Below are 19,356 nucleotides of genomic sequence, written 5' to 3' on the forward strand. Positions count from 1 at the left end.
AGAGCGTCTGATGAGAAAATTGGCAGTGCTCCACTCTTCCCCTCCCCCAGGCCCTGTGCTCTTCTCTGGGCTGTACTCGCCTGTTTACTTTTAATGAAGCCCCTTTTAATGGAGCCTTTTTAGTGTTGCCTTCCTGTTTTAGTAGGTGCCAGGTGTGGTGCTGAGCATCCTGTGATAAAACAGGTAGCGGAGAGGTCTGGCCTGATCCACCTTGCGCTGTGCCTTGCCAAGCTGGGAACATGCAAGTGATATGATGCAGTCACAGAGCTGTAGCCCTCCAACTGGCAGCAGCACGCTGCTGGAGCCCACAGTGAAGGTCAGAAAGGCTGTTGTGGCCTTTGGACAGAGTTGAAGGCATCACACAGCTGCAAGAAGGAATCGGTTTCCACACCTTTTCACAGTAGACATACAGCTGAGGGAGGGCCAGTGGTCTGGGAAGAGGCGTAGCATAGGTGATGGGGACTGCATGAAAGCGAGAAGTTGCTGCTGGAAGCTCGCTTCTGGTTCTCCTGGGCAATCCTATTCTCCCATTTGGATTCAAGGGGTCTTGTTGTATTTCAGTCTCCTTTTCAGTGTCACATCCAGCTCTGGGGATAAAGTCTTCAGTGAGGTACTGGCAGTGTCAGGATTTCTATTCTCTTTAACGTCACTGTACCCAGCTTATACTCTACAGAGGACTGTGATCCAAATGCCATTACTGCAGAGTGATTTTCCCCATCACGCTAGTAGGAATGCTGGATGAGGGCAATTCTCTGTCAGAAGTTGGGAATGTTGATGTCTGAACATCTGTGGCTGAATGCATCATGGTTATGTATGGTGCCATGTAAATGAAGGTATTTTGAAAGGTCAGTGTAACAAGTGTATACAGAGACCTTTATTCACACTTACCAAAACTCCTCTGTGAGGACTGTTACGTAATTTGTGAAAAATAGACAAAAATCTGATTTTTGTATTTTCTACAGAGATCCCAAGTCTTGGGTGGTGCAGCCCACCAGCAACCAGGCAAGGATGCTACCTTGATTTATGGCTGGCAGATGGGAAGATATATGAAAATCCTTCAGAAGAGCATTGCCCAAGTTAAATTAATTAGAGCACCAAAGCTTTTTGTGCAATCCATGCAATATGACTGTGATACACCAGGCCACAAAGCTGTTGGTTTTACCGTTCAAATCTAAAGCCTTGGCAAACCATGTCCTTCCAAGGTGGTGGAGAAGATCATGAATAGGCCAACATCCCCTCTGTTTGGAACAGCCCTTTGAAATCGGCTGCGAAGTCACAAGAAATGATGGTTATTGGGGAGTGGAAGTGAGGACTTCGTCCTGCTCGTAAGTTGGAAAAAGGCTTATTTGCTGATAAGCTTCTGGTTGGCATTCGCAGAACTGCAGAAATGGCAGGTTTAGACATGTGCAGACCTACGGACTTGGTCAAATCTAGCCCATGACCCAGACGGGCTTTAACTTGGGCCTCGTTCCTCATGGCAGAGCCCTGTCAGACAGTCACTTAGATATAGACATGTATCTCAGTTCAGCCCACAGCCAAATGAGGAGCTGAGGGAGGTAAAGGCAAGGATTTTGCTCCTGCCTAATGTGATGTCTTCAGCAAACACATTTCCTTTTTGTGTGGGGAAAATCTAGCCCATGACCCAGACGGGCTTTAACTTGGGCCTCGTTCCTCATGGCAGAGCCCTGTCAGACAGTCACTTAGATATAGACATGTATCTCAGTTCAGCCCACAGCCAAATGAGGAGCTGAGGGAGGTAAAGGCAAGGATTTTGCTCCTGCCTAATGTGATGTCTTCAGCAAACACATTTCCTTTTTGTGTGGGGAACGCAGCAATGTGCCAAAGCCAGCTCTAGAGCATATTCTGTTTTTCGCAATACAGGACAAAGGTGCCTTGAGGCATTTTTTGAGGCTCTCCACCTCGTGCTTCAGTGAACATTTCGTAAGCCACAGGGAGCTTCCCACTTTCCTGCTCTGCACGGCAGGGAAACCAGTGCCTTCCTGACCACCCTGGTCACGTCCTGCTCTGCCAGTGATGCAGCCTCTCTTCAGGAAGCATCACTCATGAAGCTGTGAGGTTTTACACCTGTAAAAGGATGTCAAAAGTCCAGCTTCTATTAGGGGGGAAGAGGGAGGGAACAGAGAGCAAAAATGTCTATTAAAAAAAATAAATCCCACTGAAATAATGATTTCTGAAGTGGCTTGGAAATGTTTATCTTGCTGCTCCACTCTTGGCAAGTGTCAGAGAACAACAGTTAAGCAGGTCAAGTCTTCAACTACTGTGTTGGCTTTGGATCATGGCAGGGGGTTTGTGCCCGCTGCTCCCTGGTGCTGGCTGAGCCAGGTCAGTCCTGGTGCCGTCTGCCTTCCCCTAAAGCCCTGCGGTGGGGGCTGCAGTGAATTGGGCTCAGCTGTCACTGCTGTTTTGTGGAGCAGGGCTTTGCAGCCTGGGGTCATCCACAGAGCGGGGTTTGCAACAGGCACCTGAGGAAAGTGAATCCTGTCATTAGGCTTGAATTCCCTCTACCGTCTGCAGCTCCCATGTAAAATCTTATGCAGTCTGCCAAATGAAAACAGAGGAAACCCTGAACTGCCTCAGGCCGGCAGATGGTCCCAGGCAGAAAAGCCCAGGTTTGGCGCCAGTGCCGCTGTGCCAGTCTTCACCCAGTCCTGCCATACACCTCAGGTGCCATATGAACTTACTTACAGCAAATTCTTGCTACATGGAGCAGCCAACTGCGAGTGGGCCAGCACCTGGCCAGATGATGTGGCCTTGTAGCCAAGCAAAACTTGTAGGATGTGGTCAGGTGTATGATTTCTTAGTGAAGTGGGTTTACAGCTTTCTCATCTGAAATGCTTTTGATTACGTTAAGTTTAATTACAAGTTACCTCACTGTGTGCTTCAGAAAAAAAGTTCTACTCTGCCTTGCCTGGGGAAGAATTTCTAGGGTCACAGAGGGAATTTAAAGCTCAAAGGTTTACAATCCCATCAAGATAAGGCAGTACAACAGCCTCCACACTTTATGGTGCTAGCTTATGAAGAGGTCAAAATGGGTTAGCATGAGGGTCAGTTTTACTCAAAGTTCCTGTTTGAGGAATGGGAAAAAACCCATCCCAGCTAGCTTTGACATAACTATCAGATTATAGGGGTTTGGATTGTTTGGTTTTTTCACCCTAGCTTCAATGGGTTTTCTGCTTCTGGTGTGACAATGGAATGAATTCCAAAATGAGATGGTGTCGCTGCCGCAGGACTCTGTTCATGTGATGCCGCTGTGTGTCCTGTGCTTTTGTAGGGGTGAGCAAGGCAGCACCAACTGCATCTTTCCTGCAACTCACCTGGTATTGCTGTTTTTAAATTGCTGACGGGTCTAGGAACATCTACCTGCCTCCATGAACCTGGACTGGTTCTGCCATTCCCTTTGTCTCCCTCGGTCCTACCTCTCTGTGGTGTAGTGCGGCGTTTTCCTACTCCAGGAACATTGTCTTTAGTTTCAGACTGGAGAACAAGTCTGTAACCACGGTGCACTGGGACATGTGAGGGCTATGCACTGACAGCGTCACTGTCCTAGTGTCTATGCGATATACAGTGGTGAAAATGGCCAGCTCAGAATAGCCTTAAAAGCTCCTTAGCAAGAAACTAAGGATAGCTTTGCAACGACCTCCTAGGGAGGCTCACATGCCTTGACTTTCATGTCTCTGCTAACCTGCCACAGAGGGGTTTGGGGAAATCTGCCTCTTGGGCCAGTGTATGTGGCAAATGCATGGGAAAAAAATTGGGAAGGCAGCTACTAATAGGATACAAAAGCAAGCCAGGAATTTTTCAGTGGGGCAATAAATAAATATTTAATAGAATAAGTCATGAGCACCTAGGTAGTGCTACTGGGTGGAGAAATCAGTCCCAGAACAATGTTTTCACCATGGAAGTATTTGCGTGACCTGGTACTCTCACACTAACTGCATCCCCATAAAAGACTTCAGGTGCAAGCCCTCTTGCTAGGCTGGGCATTTATTTACTACGCACATAGTGTTCGTTCCTGTGACTGACCCACTCTGCAGACCACTTCATGCCACTGCAATGCTCATTGCCAAGCAGACTAGGATTGGTGCTCCTGTTGTCTTGGCCTTGGCAGCAGAAAGAATGAGAGTCCAACGGATGTAAAGTCTGCAATGCTGAGGCTTAGAGGCTCTCCGGAAGTTTTTCCTGTGGATTTCACAGCATCTGAATGGCTTTATTTGTAACGGCCTGAAAGGTTCGTTGAGCCTCTGTAAACTCAGGGAAGAGTGGAGTCCCAGCTACGCCAGCTCCCCAGGGCAGCATGAGTCACCAGCCACAGAGCGAGGACCGAACTGTTATCTTTCTCATTATTTGTGCAATTGCCATGCCTTCCATTGTTGTTGGAAATTAGGAGAAAATCATGTTTACAGTGTCTTGTTTGGCTCCTGTGGTGCAGCTTGCTGGGTATTTTGAGGTTTCCATCAAACATGGTTTAGGAGCAGGCAGCTTGCTCTTTAATAAAAGCAGAGCTGTGAATCTTGCCACAGCTGCCATGACTCTCTTCATGGCCGTGTCCCTGGGCATCCAGCTGAGGCACAGAGATGGGAGCCAGCAGGGCCACCGTGCATGGACAGACACTGAAAGTGAAGGTGGGTAAAGGCCCTGCTCCTCCTTCAGCACCACCGAGTGCTCTTGTTTCAAGCAATCTCCAAGGGGCGGTTTTCAAGGGGCTGTGCTGAACGGCATGGAGTATCCAACCACACTGGTGTTGAAGGAGTCTGCAGAGCACAGCCCAGTGAGCAGGATGGTTTGTGGGCTTCCCTGCTCTGGTTTTGTGTAACTACAATAAGCAGTTCATCTTTTGGCAGGGTAAACATAGGAAAATGTCAGGTTTTCTCCCATCTTTCTGGTTTTTCACCATTCAGAGAATGAAGCTGAGAATGAAGGACAAGGACAGTCCTTCATTCACTCCTTTTAAAGTGAGTGACAAAGGTCCTCCATTGCTGGAGGTGTGAGACTTCCTGCACGCAGCAAGCCCCAAGTTCTGCACACCACACCCACGCGCCTAGCTGCCCTTGGGTATCCAGAAATGGGAGTATGGCTGTGCACCAAACACACACAGCTGCACATGTTTGGCTGCCAGTTGGTTGGCATGAAATCCGCCATCTGACGTAAAGCGTGGGTGCCAAACCTGTGCAATAAGCATCCAACAGAAGAGATGGCCATAAACACATATGAAAATCAATGCAGGGCTTTTCCTCAGACAAGCAGCCATTGGGGATGGACCATTTTTGGCTGTCTTTCTTAGAGCATCTGACAGGGTTGTTCTTGAAGGGAGAGTGGATAGGACCTCCCAGCTACCTACTTGCTTTTGGAGGTTATGAAAGTGTTTTTTGAGCAATATGTAGAGCATTCATGTGGTCACAGCCAGTATAGCATTGCTCAGTGGTTAAACAGCAGCTGTCAGACTCCAAAACTGACAGATTGGCAACTGTCACGAATACCAACAGATATCATAAACCATAAAATCCACTCACAGATGGCCATTTTCTAGAGGAAGTAAACATTAATTGTGTGTTCATCTAAGAGACTGTGAGCTGATTTTTTTTTCTCTCCTCTTTCCTCTGCAGCTTCCAGGCAGCTAGTGCTGCCAACCAGAATGAGGGTGATGTCCTAGGTGCCCAATGGGTTCCTGGCAGATGTAGGAGAGTAACCAGCTTTAGCAACTATTTCTCCTTCTCCTGGTTTTGCAGTATTTGGAGAGCTTGTTCAGGACACCATACGGAGATGAGAACTCTCAGGTTCCCACACTAAATCATCTCCTAAGTTTTATCCTGGCAAGATTATTTGTTTTAAAGACAAGGTAAGAATTGGTCATGGCTGGGGCATTAGTTTACAAGGGGCCCCAACAGTTCCAAGCAGGCCTCATAAGGACAAAAGCCTTTTGCCAGGTGTGAGCCCTTGTTACTGCGGGGCTGGGCTCTTTAAGCCAGACCCTTAAAAGGAATGGAAAAGTACAGCTACGGGTAAAAAAAGCACAGGGGCACGGCTGACCATGAGTGAGCCATGAGCAAAGCCACACGCTAGGCACAAGCTAGCCATGTGCTGGGCACATGGACAGGAGGTGTGTTCACAAAGGCAGGGGCAGTGGTTAATTGGTGGGTCAGTTCGTGGCTGGGCAGGATAGGAAACTTGTAACCAATCAGAGGAGGACACACGTACTAGGGTTTGTATATAAACAGGTTATTTTCTAGGAATAAAAACCTTCTGAGAAAGCCCTCTTGAAAAGCTCTCTTGAAAAGCCTCATGTTATGAACAACTAAAGTGTGTGTCGCTACTGGCCGGCCCAACACTCGCGACAAGCCCCTGCTCTTGCTCCATGCCTGAAATCTTTCCTGGTAGTCTTGCCTCAAACTGGCGGTGTGCAGCATTGAGTGAGCAGTACTGTGAGGCTTCAGTACTGGCCAATAGTAAATTGATTTTGTTTTCGGCTCATTTGGAGATCCTTACCATCAGTTCTGCCTTAGACAAAGTCTAGGACTTGCACTAACACATTTTTTCTCTGGTTTTGCTACTGTAAGGCACTTCAGGCTCTTTAATACTGATGTAGCTGCATGATAACAGCAATGAAGATAAATTACCTCAAAAATAGGCAATAAGCCTTTTAGCTCTTTAGAGCGAATCGGAGTTATTCTGAACAGCCCACAGACGAAATAAATGGCTGTTTATCTTCATTTACAGCTACTGCGGAGAGTCACCAGCACGCAAATTCAGTGGCCCAGGGGCAATAGCTAAGGTAATACTGGAGTCATAGGATTTGCTACTGAGAGAGGAGACACTAGGATAAACTCCCTTCTCCCCTCTGCCACACTGTCTCATTATGTGCCAGCCTCTACCTCTGTAGCCACCTTAATATTTTTCATTTGGAAGAGCTGGTCATCGTAGATGACTGCAACCCTTTTCCCTGTGACTGCTAACTCTGCCACCAAGGTGGTATAATAATAAGAAAGAAGAAATTAGTATTTTGAATGCACAACGAACTGTCAACCAAATATTTAGACACCTAGCACACTAACATGTCCCTCCAAAAGTAGAGCATATGTGGCAATCATCTGCCAGCATATAAGATGTCTTAAAGGAGATTTTTTTTTTTTTTTTTTTTTTTTTTGACTGCTTTCTCTTTTTCTCTTCCCTTCAAGAAATAAGACCTCTTGTTTTCTTCCAATGGGAAGAGCACAGTATTCTCATTGGGCCCTACCCAAATGTCAGGGGGCATTTGAGATTTGCACTGAGGGCTAATTCACATTTTGCCCTGCAAGTGAGGCACTCCTTGAATTATCAATAGGGAATACCACAAACGAGCAAAAGGCACGTAGCTATTGCACACACCTTAGCTAACGTTCAGGGGTCAGCTGAACTTACCACCACTGCCCCTCGGAGAGAAGCACGTCTTGAGCAAGGGACAAGCTCTTTTCACTGCTCTTACATAGCATTATATGTGCGCACGGTGGTCAAAGAGAAATCTGGCACAATTGCTAGAGATGACAAAAAATTATAGCTATGAGCATGTTTTTATAATTTTTTTTTGTTTGTGTCAGACTTTTTTCCTTGGTCACAAATGCAGATGGAGCAATCTCTGCTAACACAGGGAGGCACGTTTGCATAACCAGCTTGTGTAAAAGCCTGACTAATTCAGGCCCTGGGACTGTGTTGTCTTTCTGTTTCTGGACAGCGGCAGGGGAGAAGTTAATGTTGCTGTGCTTGGTTGTAATTATTTCTGTCACTGCTATCCAACTCTGCAGTTTTTTTATTTTTTAAACCCCTTCAGTTTTTTTATTTTCAGTTTTAATCTTGCTTACTCTCACATGCACATCCTCTTGTGGGTCAAAGGCACCTTCTTCTCCACTATTTCATAAATGCTCTCATCCAAAGTGAAACAATCAGGAGGAGGAGGCAGATATATTGGTAAGATAAAAGTAAACATTTAATGCCACTATAGTTTGATTTTTTTTCCAGACATCATATTTTTGACAATGTTTCACACTTCAAATACCACAAAAGGGTTATTTTTTTATCCAGCAAACAATAAACTTTACAATTTTAATGGCAAACGGCTCAATGCATTTGTTGACCATCTTGGAAATGGCTGTGACTTTCCACATGTTGAACTTGTCCTCATGTTGTTCTTTCTTTTTCTTTTTTTTCCCCATAAAATTTAGTTGATAAAATATATATATCTACTACCAATACATCCTCTTCTCAAATTACTCAATGGCAGGACCAGCATAAGTTCTATATCCATCAGTTTGTCTCCTCCTTAGCCCTATTTTATACTACTGTTATAATGAGAAAGAACATAGCCACGGACAGAGTGAAATGGATTTAGCAAACGTACACTTCAATGCATAGCACTTAGATAAGCATTTCCAACCATGATGTGTAAATAAATTATAAAATACAAGCAACTCTATAAAACAAGAACATCCTGAGTTTACAAATAAATTATATCCTTCATACATAGAATATGATGTGGATGTTAGTAACCAGCAGTTTCAGCTATGGGAGGGAAAGAAGTAAAACTTAGAAAAGTTAGTATCTATGCATACATAAAGCATATATGTATGTGTGCTATAAGTAAATACACACACACACACACATATACAATATAGAGGGTGAATACATCCATATCTATAGTGTATAGAGAATGTGTAATATAGCTGAAACTGCCTCAAGCACCAATTTATTACCATTATTATCAAGTTTGCTCAATACTTAAGTAGGACCACTCAAAGTAAGATGGTTTGTGTTGTTTTATTTCCTGTCCAAGGGGCATTTGTAGGTGGTTTGAAATATTACAGATGAATGCTCCTATTTCACTTTCAGTCCCTCCATTCTTTGCAGAATCATTACGCCCCTTCAAAATATTGCATAAGGGAGCATGAGTCTGCTGTCTGCGAAGCTGGTGGCAAATTCCACATTGACTTCAACAGGATTAGGATAAGGGTGCTACATTTTCAAGGGAAACTGATTTTTTTTTTTTTTAAGCTTTCTTGGGAAGGAGAAAGAAGAAAAGATAAAGACTCTAATAAAATGGTTTATTATTTCCAAGAGCAGGTATGGAAGCTCAGATAACCCTGGGATGAGCGCGCAATAAATGCGAGAGATAGAGATTATTAACTTTGCACTGACAAATCATTCACAGTTTTGTTTGCCATAGTTACTTGGAAACCTGTTTCAAATCTTGTGATAGCTAGCAATGGCCAGCCTTGTGTCTCCAAAAAACTACTGGGTGTCGCCAATGCAAAAGCCTGTGGAGTAACAAAACAAAGACGTCGAGAACACCAGGATTAAGCAAGGTATGTCACACATCGGTGGATTTCAGAAATAGCACCTCTCTGTATGGTCATCCTCCACTTCTGTAGTATTAAGTGATACGAATGCTTTGATCTCTGCTCTGAGCTGGTGCATCCCTGATGCTCTGCAACCATCCCTCCCATATGAACTGGCATCAAGAGGTCACACATCCTCTGAGTTTATGAGAATTGTATTTGCCTCTGCAATGCAGAAGCTTCGGGTTACAATTTTAAAGCTATTAGGACTAAACAGACAGCTTTATCCCATGGGCAGCTAAGAGTCCAGGCTTTCAGCTGATGTAACTATGCTGTATGTTTCATGCAAATGCAGAAATTGTTGTATTTAACAGCTGTGATGATTGCAAAATATCTTGCCTTAAATTCATGACTCCCTGGAATATAAAGTAGTTCATTTGGATTACTTTTACAGGCTTTAATGTTTCAATGACAGCCTCTACATGGGGACTGCAGCGACTTGACTTAATAGGCTGAATAACATGGTGAAGAAAGGACCTTTAAGAGCAATCTTCAGAAGTGTTTCAAGCCAAAGTTTTCCCTATAGTGTGGCATAAGTCAGCTTCATCCTGGTGAGTGCAAAGTGAAAGGTTTTAGAAGTACTCCTTGGACGAGGAAAGAGGCATTACTATTGCCATTTGTGAACAGTTGTGCCACCTCCCCACAATAATGTGTGAGGGAACTGTCTCTCTCAGGCTGTGCACATATACATTTGTCTGTATGAATATATACTTTATTTTTATGATTATTTTTAGCTCGGGAAAAAAATGAAACAAAATCAAAAAATTTTTGTAAAAGGTGATGTTTGTAAAATACTCTAGTCCTTCAGCTGTCTTAAAACTCAAATTCCATGCCATGGGTAATAGTCATCTTTTTAAAGACAAACCAGCTTAATGAGACAGATTAAAAAAACCCAATACGGAAGACGAGCTGAGCCTCTCCTGTGAGCAAACCTGGGACTTGATGTGCATTACTCCCAGCAGCACACGCAGCTTTCTGCCTCTCTAATTGCCATTGTCAGAGATGAAAGAAAAAAACCCAGCAGTGTTTATCTTTCATCCTTCCCTGTACATTATCCGCAGCTCACACTTAGCTTGCTTCGTGTCAGAGGATCATGTCACTGCTCTTTATCAGTTATTTTATGTAGCTGCATGTTTCAGAAGTTACGTTGTATGGCAGTGGGAGTCTTCCAAGACTGGATTGAAGCCAGCAGATGCTCAGTGATAGTCCTGTGCCTGGCCACTATGCAAAATGAAGGAGCATTAAATAAGTAAGAACAGCATATCCTTCATCTTTATAAGTAGCAGCACAGTAAATACCCAAAGAAATGGCAGGTGGATGAGTACTCCTTTTCCTCACAACTGGGTTTGCCCTGCTATAATATTCCTGACAATGCAATTGTGCCTCAGTTGTAACAGTGGAGGTGAGATAAGACCTATGAATGGAGAGCCTGAGTATCAGCTTACTTCCTTGCCTTCCTGTGAAACGATACTTCAGATAGCTTACATCTGAATGAGTTGAGAAGGAATTGTTTAGAGGCAAATACAAGGCACACATGGCTGGAGAAAAGACACATGTTGTTATGACAAATGCACCAACAGCTCTCCCACACCCTCTAGGATAAGAAGTGACCCAGCACCCAGAGGCAGCTGGTCACACCCAGCTGGTGTGTGACCTGTGGATTTCTGCCCACTGTGAGACCAGTGGGATGTCTGAATCCAGACTGCACCCCTACTCTCCAGTCTTAAGGTTTCATTTGATTGTGTGACTACTAAGCAAGTTCTGTCTCTTGTATAAATAAGGGTCATGAATGTCAACACAAGCAGCTCTCAGAATGAGGCCCAGGCTGCCCTCCAGCTGCCCATGCCAGGGCACAGCTGAGGGGATGTGGAGCAGTGGTGGAATTCTGCAGCCGTTACACAACCTGACAATGGACAACTGTGATCTCCTGATACACATGCAAACAAAGAATTAACCTCAAACCTAATTATGTTAACATCGATGTTTCCTACTAAAGCTGTCCCCAGGAAATAAGATTGATTTCTCACTATGTAAACGATTAAGCATTTCATTCACGTTGCCTTTGTGTATTTTGGGCAACCTGATGTCTTTTAAAAAATCAGCATAAAACCACCGTTATGCTGGCAATTGCTTAAAGAATGGCATTTCCTGGATGACTTGCAGAAGCGTATGGGTCTTCTGTAAAATGCTAACTACTGTAGACCAAGATCAATTTCATATTAAGGTCCTGATGCTTTTAATTATCTGTTTTGCATATACTTGGGAGTATATTAATATAAATTCTGAAATAAAAAAAGCTATTTTCAACAAGAAAACATTTCATAGATGTCAAATCTCCACAAATTTTCATTCCCTTTTATGCATTAAGCCACCACACTTCCTAAAAATACAGTGTCAAATCCTGAAATGCACTGACAGAAAGTAAAAAAAAAAAAAAATATGGACTTTAGGATATGAATACTAGTATATGATGGGAGTGTTAATAGCTACTCTAATTAAGTCCTCAGAAATAAAATGTTTGTAAGGACTGTGCTTCTGCTCAGTTGTACATAATTTTCAGTATGCCAAAGTTATCCTTGGCATAATCCATTTCGTTTCAGGAATCAGTTTTAGTCCGTCACGAGAAACAGGCCAAACATATTCTCTTACTGTTTGAAATAATGGCTACTTAGATGACTTTTCCTCATGCTTCCTAATCTACAGAGGTACAAAATCTAGAGGCGATGTATAATTGAGTTAATGATGCTGAGGAATATTACACATAACAGATACTTTACAATAGCTCTGAAATGTGTCACCTTGATTTGTAGAAACATCACTACTTCTACGTAAGTCCCAGACTATGTGAGAGGGCATCTCTGGTTAATAATACATTCTGTGCACGCACCATTTGCCAGGATTTCACTTCCTTTGTCAAGCGTATGTTTGCTTTTACTGCACCACTTGCCATTTACCATCTCACTGTAGGTCTCCAGAGAGCCCACCATGCTCGTTTTGGGTGGCTTGTTTTCAGGAGAAGGACAATGTATCCCAGTTTCCCAATGACCACCTTCCAGCACATACATTTTCAGAAATTATTAAGCTTCAAGAAGGACACATTTAATTTCATGTGCACAGTTTGGGGGGGAGGGGTTCTTCCTTGAATGTGGGGGCATGGCCTGGGAGACAGGCTTAGTGCAGTGCCACAGGCTTACCTGGGGATGCAGGCTAGAGAGAGCTGGGAGCTGGCTGGGAAGTCTCTCTCCTGTGTGTATGTGACCTGGCAGCGTGTATCAGGGGCTCCGTGGAACAGAGGTCATAAAGAGGGACACACTCTGTATCCAAGGGTGATAGGTCTTCATCCAGCAGAAAACTACTGGGGCAATTCCCATGGCTCTTGGGAGCTCTACTGAAGTCATGGGGCTTTGCAGTGAAGAGATGGCCTCAACAGAACCAATATGTAACAAATGCTACTGAAATCATTACAAAGAGAAACAGAGGTAGATAAATCACATGGTTTGGGTTTGGGTTTTTTCTCCCGAGATTTTTTTGCCTCGAGAGAGAAGGGGAGACAGATCAGACCTATGTCTTTAATACTTACTTGGAATATGAGTTTCATGATAGGAAAATGCTGTGGAACAGACTAGAAAGCAACTTTCATATAGGACTTCTTTTCCCCTCCAAATAATCCTATAGAATGTAGGAAGGATCCTCTACAAAATCCAGTGATAAAGCTAATAGAATGAATAAGATTTGTTATTACAAGTTGCAGAGTATTAAAAGAAAATAAAACTACATAAATGTAAAAAAAAAATCAACCCTTTTTTTCCCCCAGCTAACCACTAGAAAAGCTGTCAGTATTATTGTAGGGTTATTTTTCCACTAGGACTTATGCTTGAATATTGTAAGAGGGCATGAATATCATGGTGCAGGTAAAAGAAGTATTTAAGCATGGTGGTAAATTGGTGCATATTAAGTGTATATTAAATACACTTATTTTCTCTTATTTTCTCAAAAGAAACAGGACTTGAGAGACGACTTTTGTGAATGGGCTTATTTCAATATAGAAGAAGAAAAAACCTAATTCAGCAAAATAATTCTTCATGCACATACATTACTAAAATGCAGATTTTGCACATTTCTATAAGAAAGACCAAGGGTGTTCCTTCCCACATACTGTTTTGTACATAAGGAGGCAAACAAGTAGAACATTTGAATGTGCATTGAGGAGCAGACCCTTGTACTTTTGATGTCCATGTGAATTTAGCCATGGCTTCAGTAATGGATGGTGGATAAGGAAAATGCCATAACCACATGCCTGAAGCACTATAACCACTTACTCGCGACTCCTGTTTATTTCCAGATGTGTGGAGCTGAGCAGAGCCTGCACTTCTCAGGTACATCTGTGACTATGGTCAGACTAGACTAGAGATCAAAAGCTGCCAAAAAATGTTTTGCGATGGTATATGTCAAAAAGAGGCAAAGCTAAATTTTATCAGTCATAGTCTCAAGACAGAAAGACAGAATAAATCACTCGTTGGACCAATAAGCATGGGATCCTTCAGGCTAAAGAGTAATTTTCCAGCAAGTTATTAGCACCAGAAAAAGGGGTTAGGATAAAGTTGTCTCCTCATCCATAGCCAGTATAAAGCTAAAAATACATGAAAAAGAAAACAGCTTATGGGGGTTGGATCAAATGGAAAAGGTATTTACTTCATGGTTATGTCACTTGTCCTCTCTCACACACTGCAGAACCTACAGGCTGGAAAACTTACTGTGTCCTCCAGCATATAGGATGATACAGAAGAACATATAAGCAAACCTTACTCAGTGCTAGAAATATTTTTTGTGTCCTCTGGGAAAGTTGAATTTCTCTTTGAGTGGCCTTACTCTGGTAACAAGGAAAGACAGTTAACATTTATTCATATGTTGTACTGATTAGGAAATATCTCTACAAACACAAGTTACTTAGAAACAGCAAGTCTGAAGTAGGAGAAAACACCAAGAGGAAAACAAGCTGTAAATACATTTCAAAAGTGTGTTTGTTTTTTTCCTTTTTCTTTTCTTGACTAGCACCATCTGTACACAATAAAGTATGAACATAAATGTTTGGATAATAAAGATTTGCAAGGCACTTAAACAGTTTTTCTGGATAGGTTTTCTTTTAATGAACCTCTCAATGGAAGTCCTACAACCACCTTTTCTCCTCCCTCAGCTAATGCAGGGAAAGAAGTGTCTTCTGCCAGCAGTTCTTATTTACAGACATGTCCTTAAAGGTTTCTCAAAGTGCTCTTTTAGGCTAAGAGAATCAACAACCTTATATCTCTGTTTTTCATGCTCGTCCTCTTTTTTTAATACTACTCTTCTGTATAGTATAACAAATCTCTCATACACACAGCTGAGACTTGACTCCAACCTTCATCCTCATTCTGTTGTCTTTGGGATGCTATTCAGAAGCGAAAAGGAGGATGGCAGAGACGTGCATTGAAATTCTCTTGAGGTTCATACTTTATCGGCGTCTAGAGGTGATGTCAAAACAGGTGATCATCATGAGATGGGCCTTGCAGAAGTTGACACGGTTTTCCAAACGCTCAGTCACACATTCCAGGGCCTCCAGGTATTCCAGAGAATCCAGCTCAAATACCTGTTCCAGATCAACTATGGGAAAGAAAATACACAGATAGGAAAACCAGACAAAACCCAGTGCTGGTTGGTGGGAGAGACAAAGCTAATTCAAATCTTCAAACCCATCAGTACTGCATACAACATTATCTCTGACTTGCCATTGTCATTAAAAGTTGCCTTTTCTGTTTAATGGCTATTAAAACGGCACAGTGGCTTGCTGATAGTGAAAAATACTGTTAAGATTGCATTGGATGCTTTCTGGAGCGATATGCAGAACGGCAGATGCATTTTTCTGCACACCAACACCCTTAAGGAAATGCTGAGCGGTAAGCCTGTGCTGACTCTCCATCACATTCTGCTGACCAGAAAGATATTTAAATAGGTGCTCTGCCCAAGTCTTTTGCTGAATTCAGAACTCAGAGTTAGAAATCAATCTCCAACTCCTTGCTCTTCACATCTCTTCCTATTCCACATGATTCTCCACTAGACTCCTCAAGAGTGGGAAAGGGCAGATGTACGCATCAACCACTCCAACATGGGTGCCTGTATGCTACCAGAGACCAGCTGGCAGTGCCTTTCACCGAAGCTGAGAATGAGCTATGTTGTCTGAGCAAGGACTTCCTGTCTTATCTAGTCCTTGAGGTCTATGCCATCCTCGTGGCTTTCTTAATTAATCACTCTGGAATCAGAAGCAAAGGCATCGCACAGCAAGCAGAAACCAATGTATGGCAAATTCTCGGCTCCCTTTAAATCTGTCCTGTTTACCTTTCTTCCTTAACAGTGTTCCTGAAAGATACTACTGTGGTTGTACCAATCTAGTGTTAACTTAGGGCAGCTGTCAGAAAAACAGTTAGGATGTTTTAAGAGAACATACCAGACAACCTATTTTTGCCACCTGCAATTATCCGAAGTAAATTGAAAGTAATTGTTTTTTTCTATAACTCTTTGATATGAACTCGTCTCCTTGCTATTACTCCAAATTGTTGTACAATTTCTGCAGTACTCTTTCTTGTTTTTCCTTTGAGATGTTGAGGTCTTTCTTCATTTGAATGCCCTTTAAGCTCTCTGAACTTTACTCATCTATAGTTATAAAAAATGGGCCGAATTTATTTTTCATGTAATCCCACTGGTGCCAAGGGACAAGTTTGTTTGTTTTTTTTTTTCTGTGGTAGAAGACAGATTTATAATACTGCTTATATGTCTGAGTTATCTGAGACCCCCAAAAAATCTCATTTTCAGAAGCCGTGGACTGAAACGCGTGAATGTTAATCTACCAATGGCAATATTTGCCACTACAATGCTGTACCATTTCAACATTCAGCTCTCAGAAAAAAAGGATTGTTCAGTTCTACTGTCAACATTTAATAAGAATTATAGGAACAAGCTCTAGAAATACAGCTAATCTAAAACTTGCCCTTAGGTCCTATGTTTGTTCATTTTCGTTTACAAACACAGTAGCTCACATCACTTTCTTAACAAACATTTCTGCTCCCCTTCGTCCCCCACCCCGCTAAAATAAACCAAAGGACACCTATGAGTCCAGGCAATAAAATGACATCCTTACATTCACTGAGCCATTTATTAGGATCCAGCATCAGGTATTGTTTGGTCACCTCCAGTTCTCTCATTAACCACTCGTACTTGGCCTTGACCTCAGCAATTCTCTGCTGGCGATGCTCCAGGATTTTCAGCTTGGTATTGAAACATATCACCTCCTGCCAACCAGGAGGAAGGAGCATGGAAAGAATAGGTGAAGAAGAGCAGAAGAAATTCAGTTAAATGATCTTCCAATCAATAATACTAACAACAAGCCAGTTACTATGGAAGCATATAAATCATTGCATGAAATCATCAATCACTTGCTTTATTTTTGTTTTGTTTAGTTTTGATATTTTCCATCAGTGAGCTTTAGAGACTTTGCAATGATAGTTATTAATAAACCATGATAATTAATAATAGGCGTCATCTTGAAATCAGATTAATGTAGCAAAACATTTCCGTTTTTTGTTACCAGAAGTTTGGCTAAGAAAAATCTAATTTATTGGGAGAAGGAAATCCATGGTTTGTTGTATTAAAATTCTAAATACATCTTTATGCTTAGCACAGAAGAAACAGAGAAGTCATATTATAAAACTGGTAGCAATATAAAATTCAAAACATCCTTAAAGAAAGGGAATACGTTATGAAAAGCTCTAGCAGTTCACCATCGTTAATGAAGAAGCTATATTTTCTGCAAAAATACAGGGCACAGTAAGCACAGCTCACATGACTTCTAGGGGGAGGCAGCCACTGAGATGTGCAGTAAGCGAGCCCACGGTGAGGACTCCTCTCTAGAGGAACTATCTTCCTCCCAGCTTGTGTGAAGGTCTCCACACTGCTCTGGAGACAAATCTGCTGTGTGGGTGAAGTCCAGTGGAAACCTTACCCGACAAGGGATGTTTTTCTCCATACAAAATCCTATCAGAGAACAGCATCACAAATAGCCTAACCAAGGGACAGGGGCTAGGAAGAAAAAGTGCCATAGAATAATAATAAAGTCTATATCCACAGTTACTCTAAAACTGGTGCCATTTCACTAATTTCAGATACTCCTCTCAATCATACTTGTCAAGAGCTGACCTTTATAATTCCCTGATCTGTTTTTTAAATTTGGATGCCTGAGGTTGGCAGGAGCCACTTTGTTAGAGAGAATACATTAGCTATCCTGAAAACAATACCATTAAAGCACTTGAGGCACCATTGCTGCCTTGAAAGACAAATCTGACAAGACACTAGAGCACAGGAATCACCGAAGGGTGATAAGCAAGGGGTGAAAATGCAAATGTCCATTAGTCCCTACGGAAGAAGGCATAACTCAAGTCATAACTTCTCTTAAATGAGATAATAGGTTTTGCTGCCTGTTGAATTACCCATACACAATACTACACATTTCTGACTGCATAATCTGAATTCCCCTTCTTACACCCTCCAGGAGGAGGGACACAGATTACACAGATTGCACTTACTTTGCTGTCCCCTCCTCGTCGCCGCTGGAGCCTCTCCACATCATCTATCTCATAGACTTTGATCTCAAACGGCTCCCCCAGCCCCCTCTGCCCACTTCGCAGGGGCCCATCCACCCAGCGGACCCCAGGGCTGTTGGCAGGCTTTCTTGCTGGGGAAGTAGTATCAAGTGATAAAGCTGGAATAAGCCTCCGTCTCTGTGAACCTGCAAATACAGAAAGTGCCACTTTGTATTAGCACAGTTATTGCCTCTCCTTTCTGTTCCATCTGCAGCGATGTCTAGAAACTAGAAACTTCTTATACGCAGAAGGAAATAAGCGAAAACCCAGGGAGACCATGGAAGTTGGGGTCAGCTGTACCTGTGATGTGCTGCAACCACTCACCATGAGTGAGATCCTCCTGTGTCTTTTGGTGCCTGACTCCAAGATTTGATCCTCAGAGGGCATATGTACCATAAAGGTTCCAGAGCTTGTGCCTGCTTCCTGTTGCTCAGGTCTTGGTGTGTATAGGTATGCCAGCGAAGCACCAGAGCAGCTGTTTGGAACTGGTCTAGCTTTGCCTTCCTGTCTCTTTAATGGCTCTTTCAGCCTAAGGATTAGCTTTGGCCAGCTTCTGCACTGACCTTCTCCAGAAGAGGTGTGGTTTTGATTTTTTTTTTAATCACAGCAGAAAAAGCACTTTGATACCCAAGTTCTACTATGTTGGAGTTGAGTACCCATATACCACACCTAGTCCTTTGCATAACACCACTGTATGCTGGCTAGAGCAGTAGAAATACTAGAGAGGACAAAATGCCTGCAGTAATTAGACCTGAGCTTGATGCTTGCCACCAGAGTTGCTTTAGCCGTGTCTCTGTTCAGTAGAATATTCTTCTAAAACATTTCCCATTTATGCACTTACTGAGCACCATTGATGGGCAAGAAAGCAGCAAGAATAATGGGCTAGCAGAAGGGTTAGTCACCGTGTCTGCTGCAGTAACAGTGCTCATGCACACCCACCCTACTTTATAATATATATAATGGGAGCACTGCAATAGCTGAAAATGCACCATGGTTGATAAAGCCTGTGCTAACTGGAAAGCATCTGCCATGTGAGTCGCCAAGTCAGGGCCTAGGCTAAAGCAAGGGATAAAAGTACATTACTGGGCTGGTGGCAGAAGCAAGGAAGTTGAGGATTGAGGAAGAAGATTTGTTGGGAGAAAGAACAGACACCACAAAAAAGAAAAACAAATCTCTTGCTTGGTTTAGTACAAACAGAGCAATGATTTGGTTTAAGAAAAAAAAAAAAAGTTTTGTAGCTGACCTTTCCTGTAGGGTCTCCCCTAGGGTAAAGCAGGAATAGAAGGGATGGGAGCACCCAAAAACAA

At 42.8% G+C, this 19,356-nt stretch overlaps 1 protein-coding gene across 1 annotated transcript in view; it reads right to left on the reverse strand.

The window, feature by feature from the left end:
* Positions 1 to 14,432: 14,432 nt before the first annotated feature.
* Positions 14,433 to 19,356, reverse strand: part of LOC104495352 (kinesin-like protein KIF26B) — a gene marked incomplete at its 5' end in the record, with an annotated part of 67,323 nt that continues 62,399 nt past the window's right edge. The window contains 3 exon segments of the mRNA XM_010138312.1: positions 14,433 to 15,020; positions 16,552 to 16,702; positions 17,993 to 18,195. Coding sequence (XP_010136614.1) covers positions 14,872 to 15,020; positions 16,552 to 16,702; positions 17,993 to 18,195 — 503 coding nt within the window.

This window comes from Buceros rhinoceros, unplaced genomic scaffold (genome assembly GCF_000710305.1).
Source record: "Buceros rhinoceros silvestris isolate BGI_N320 unplaced genomic scaffold, ASM71030v1 scaffold1996, whole genome shotgun sequence".
Classification (NCBI taxonomy): domain Eukaryota; kingdom Metazoa; phylum Chordata; class Aves; order Bucerotiformes; family Bucerotidae; genus Buceros; species Buceros rhinoceros.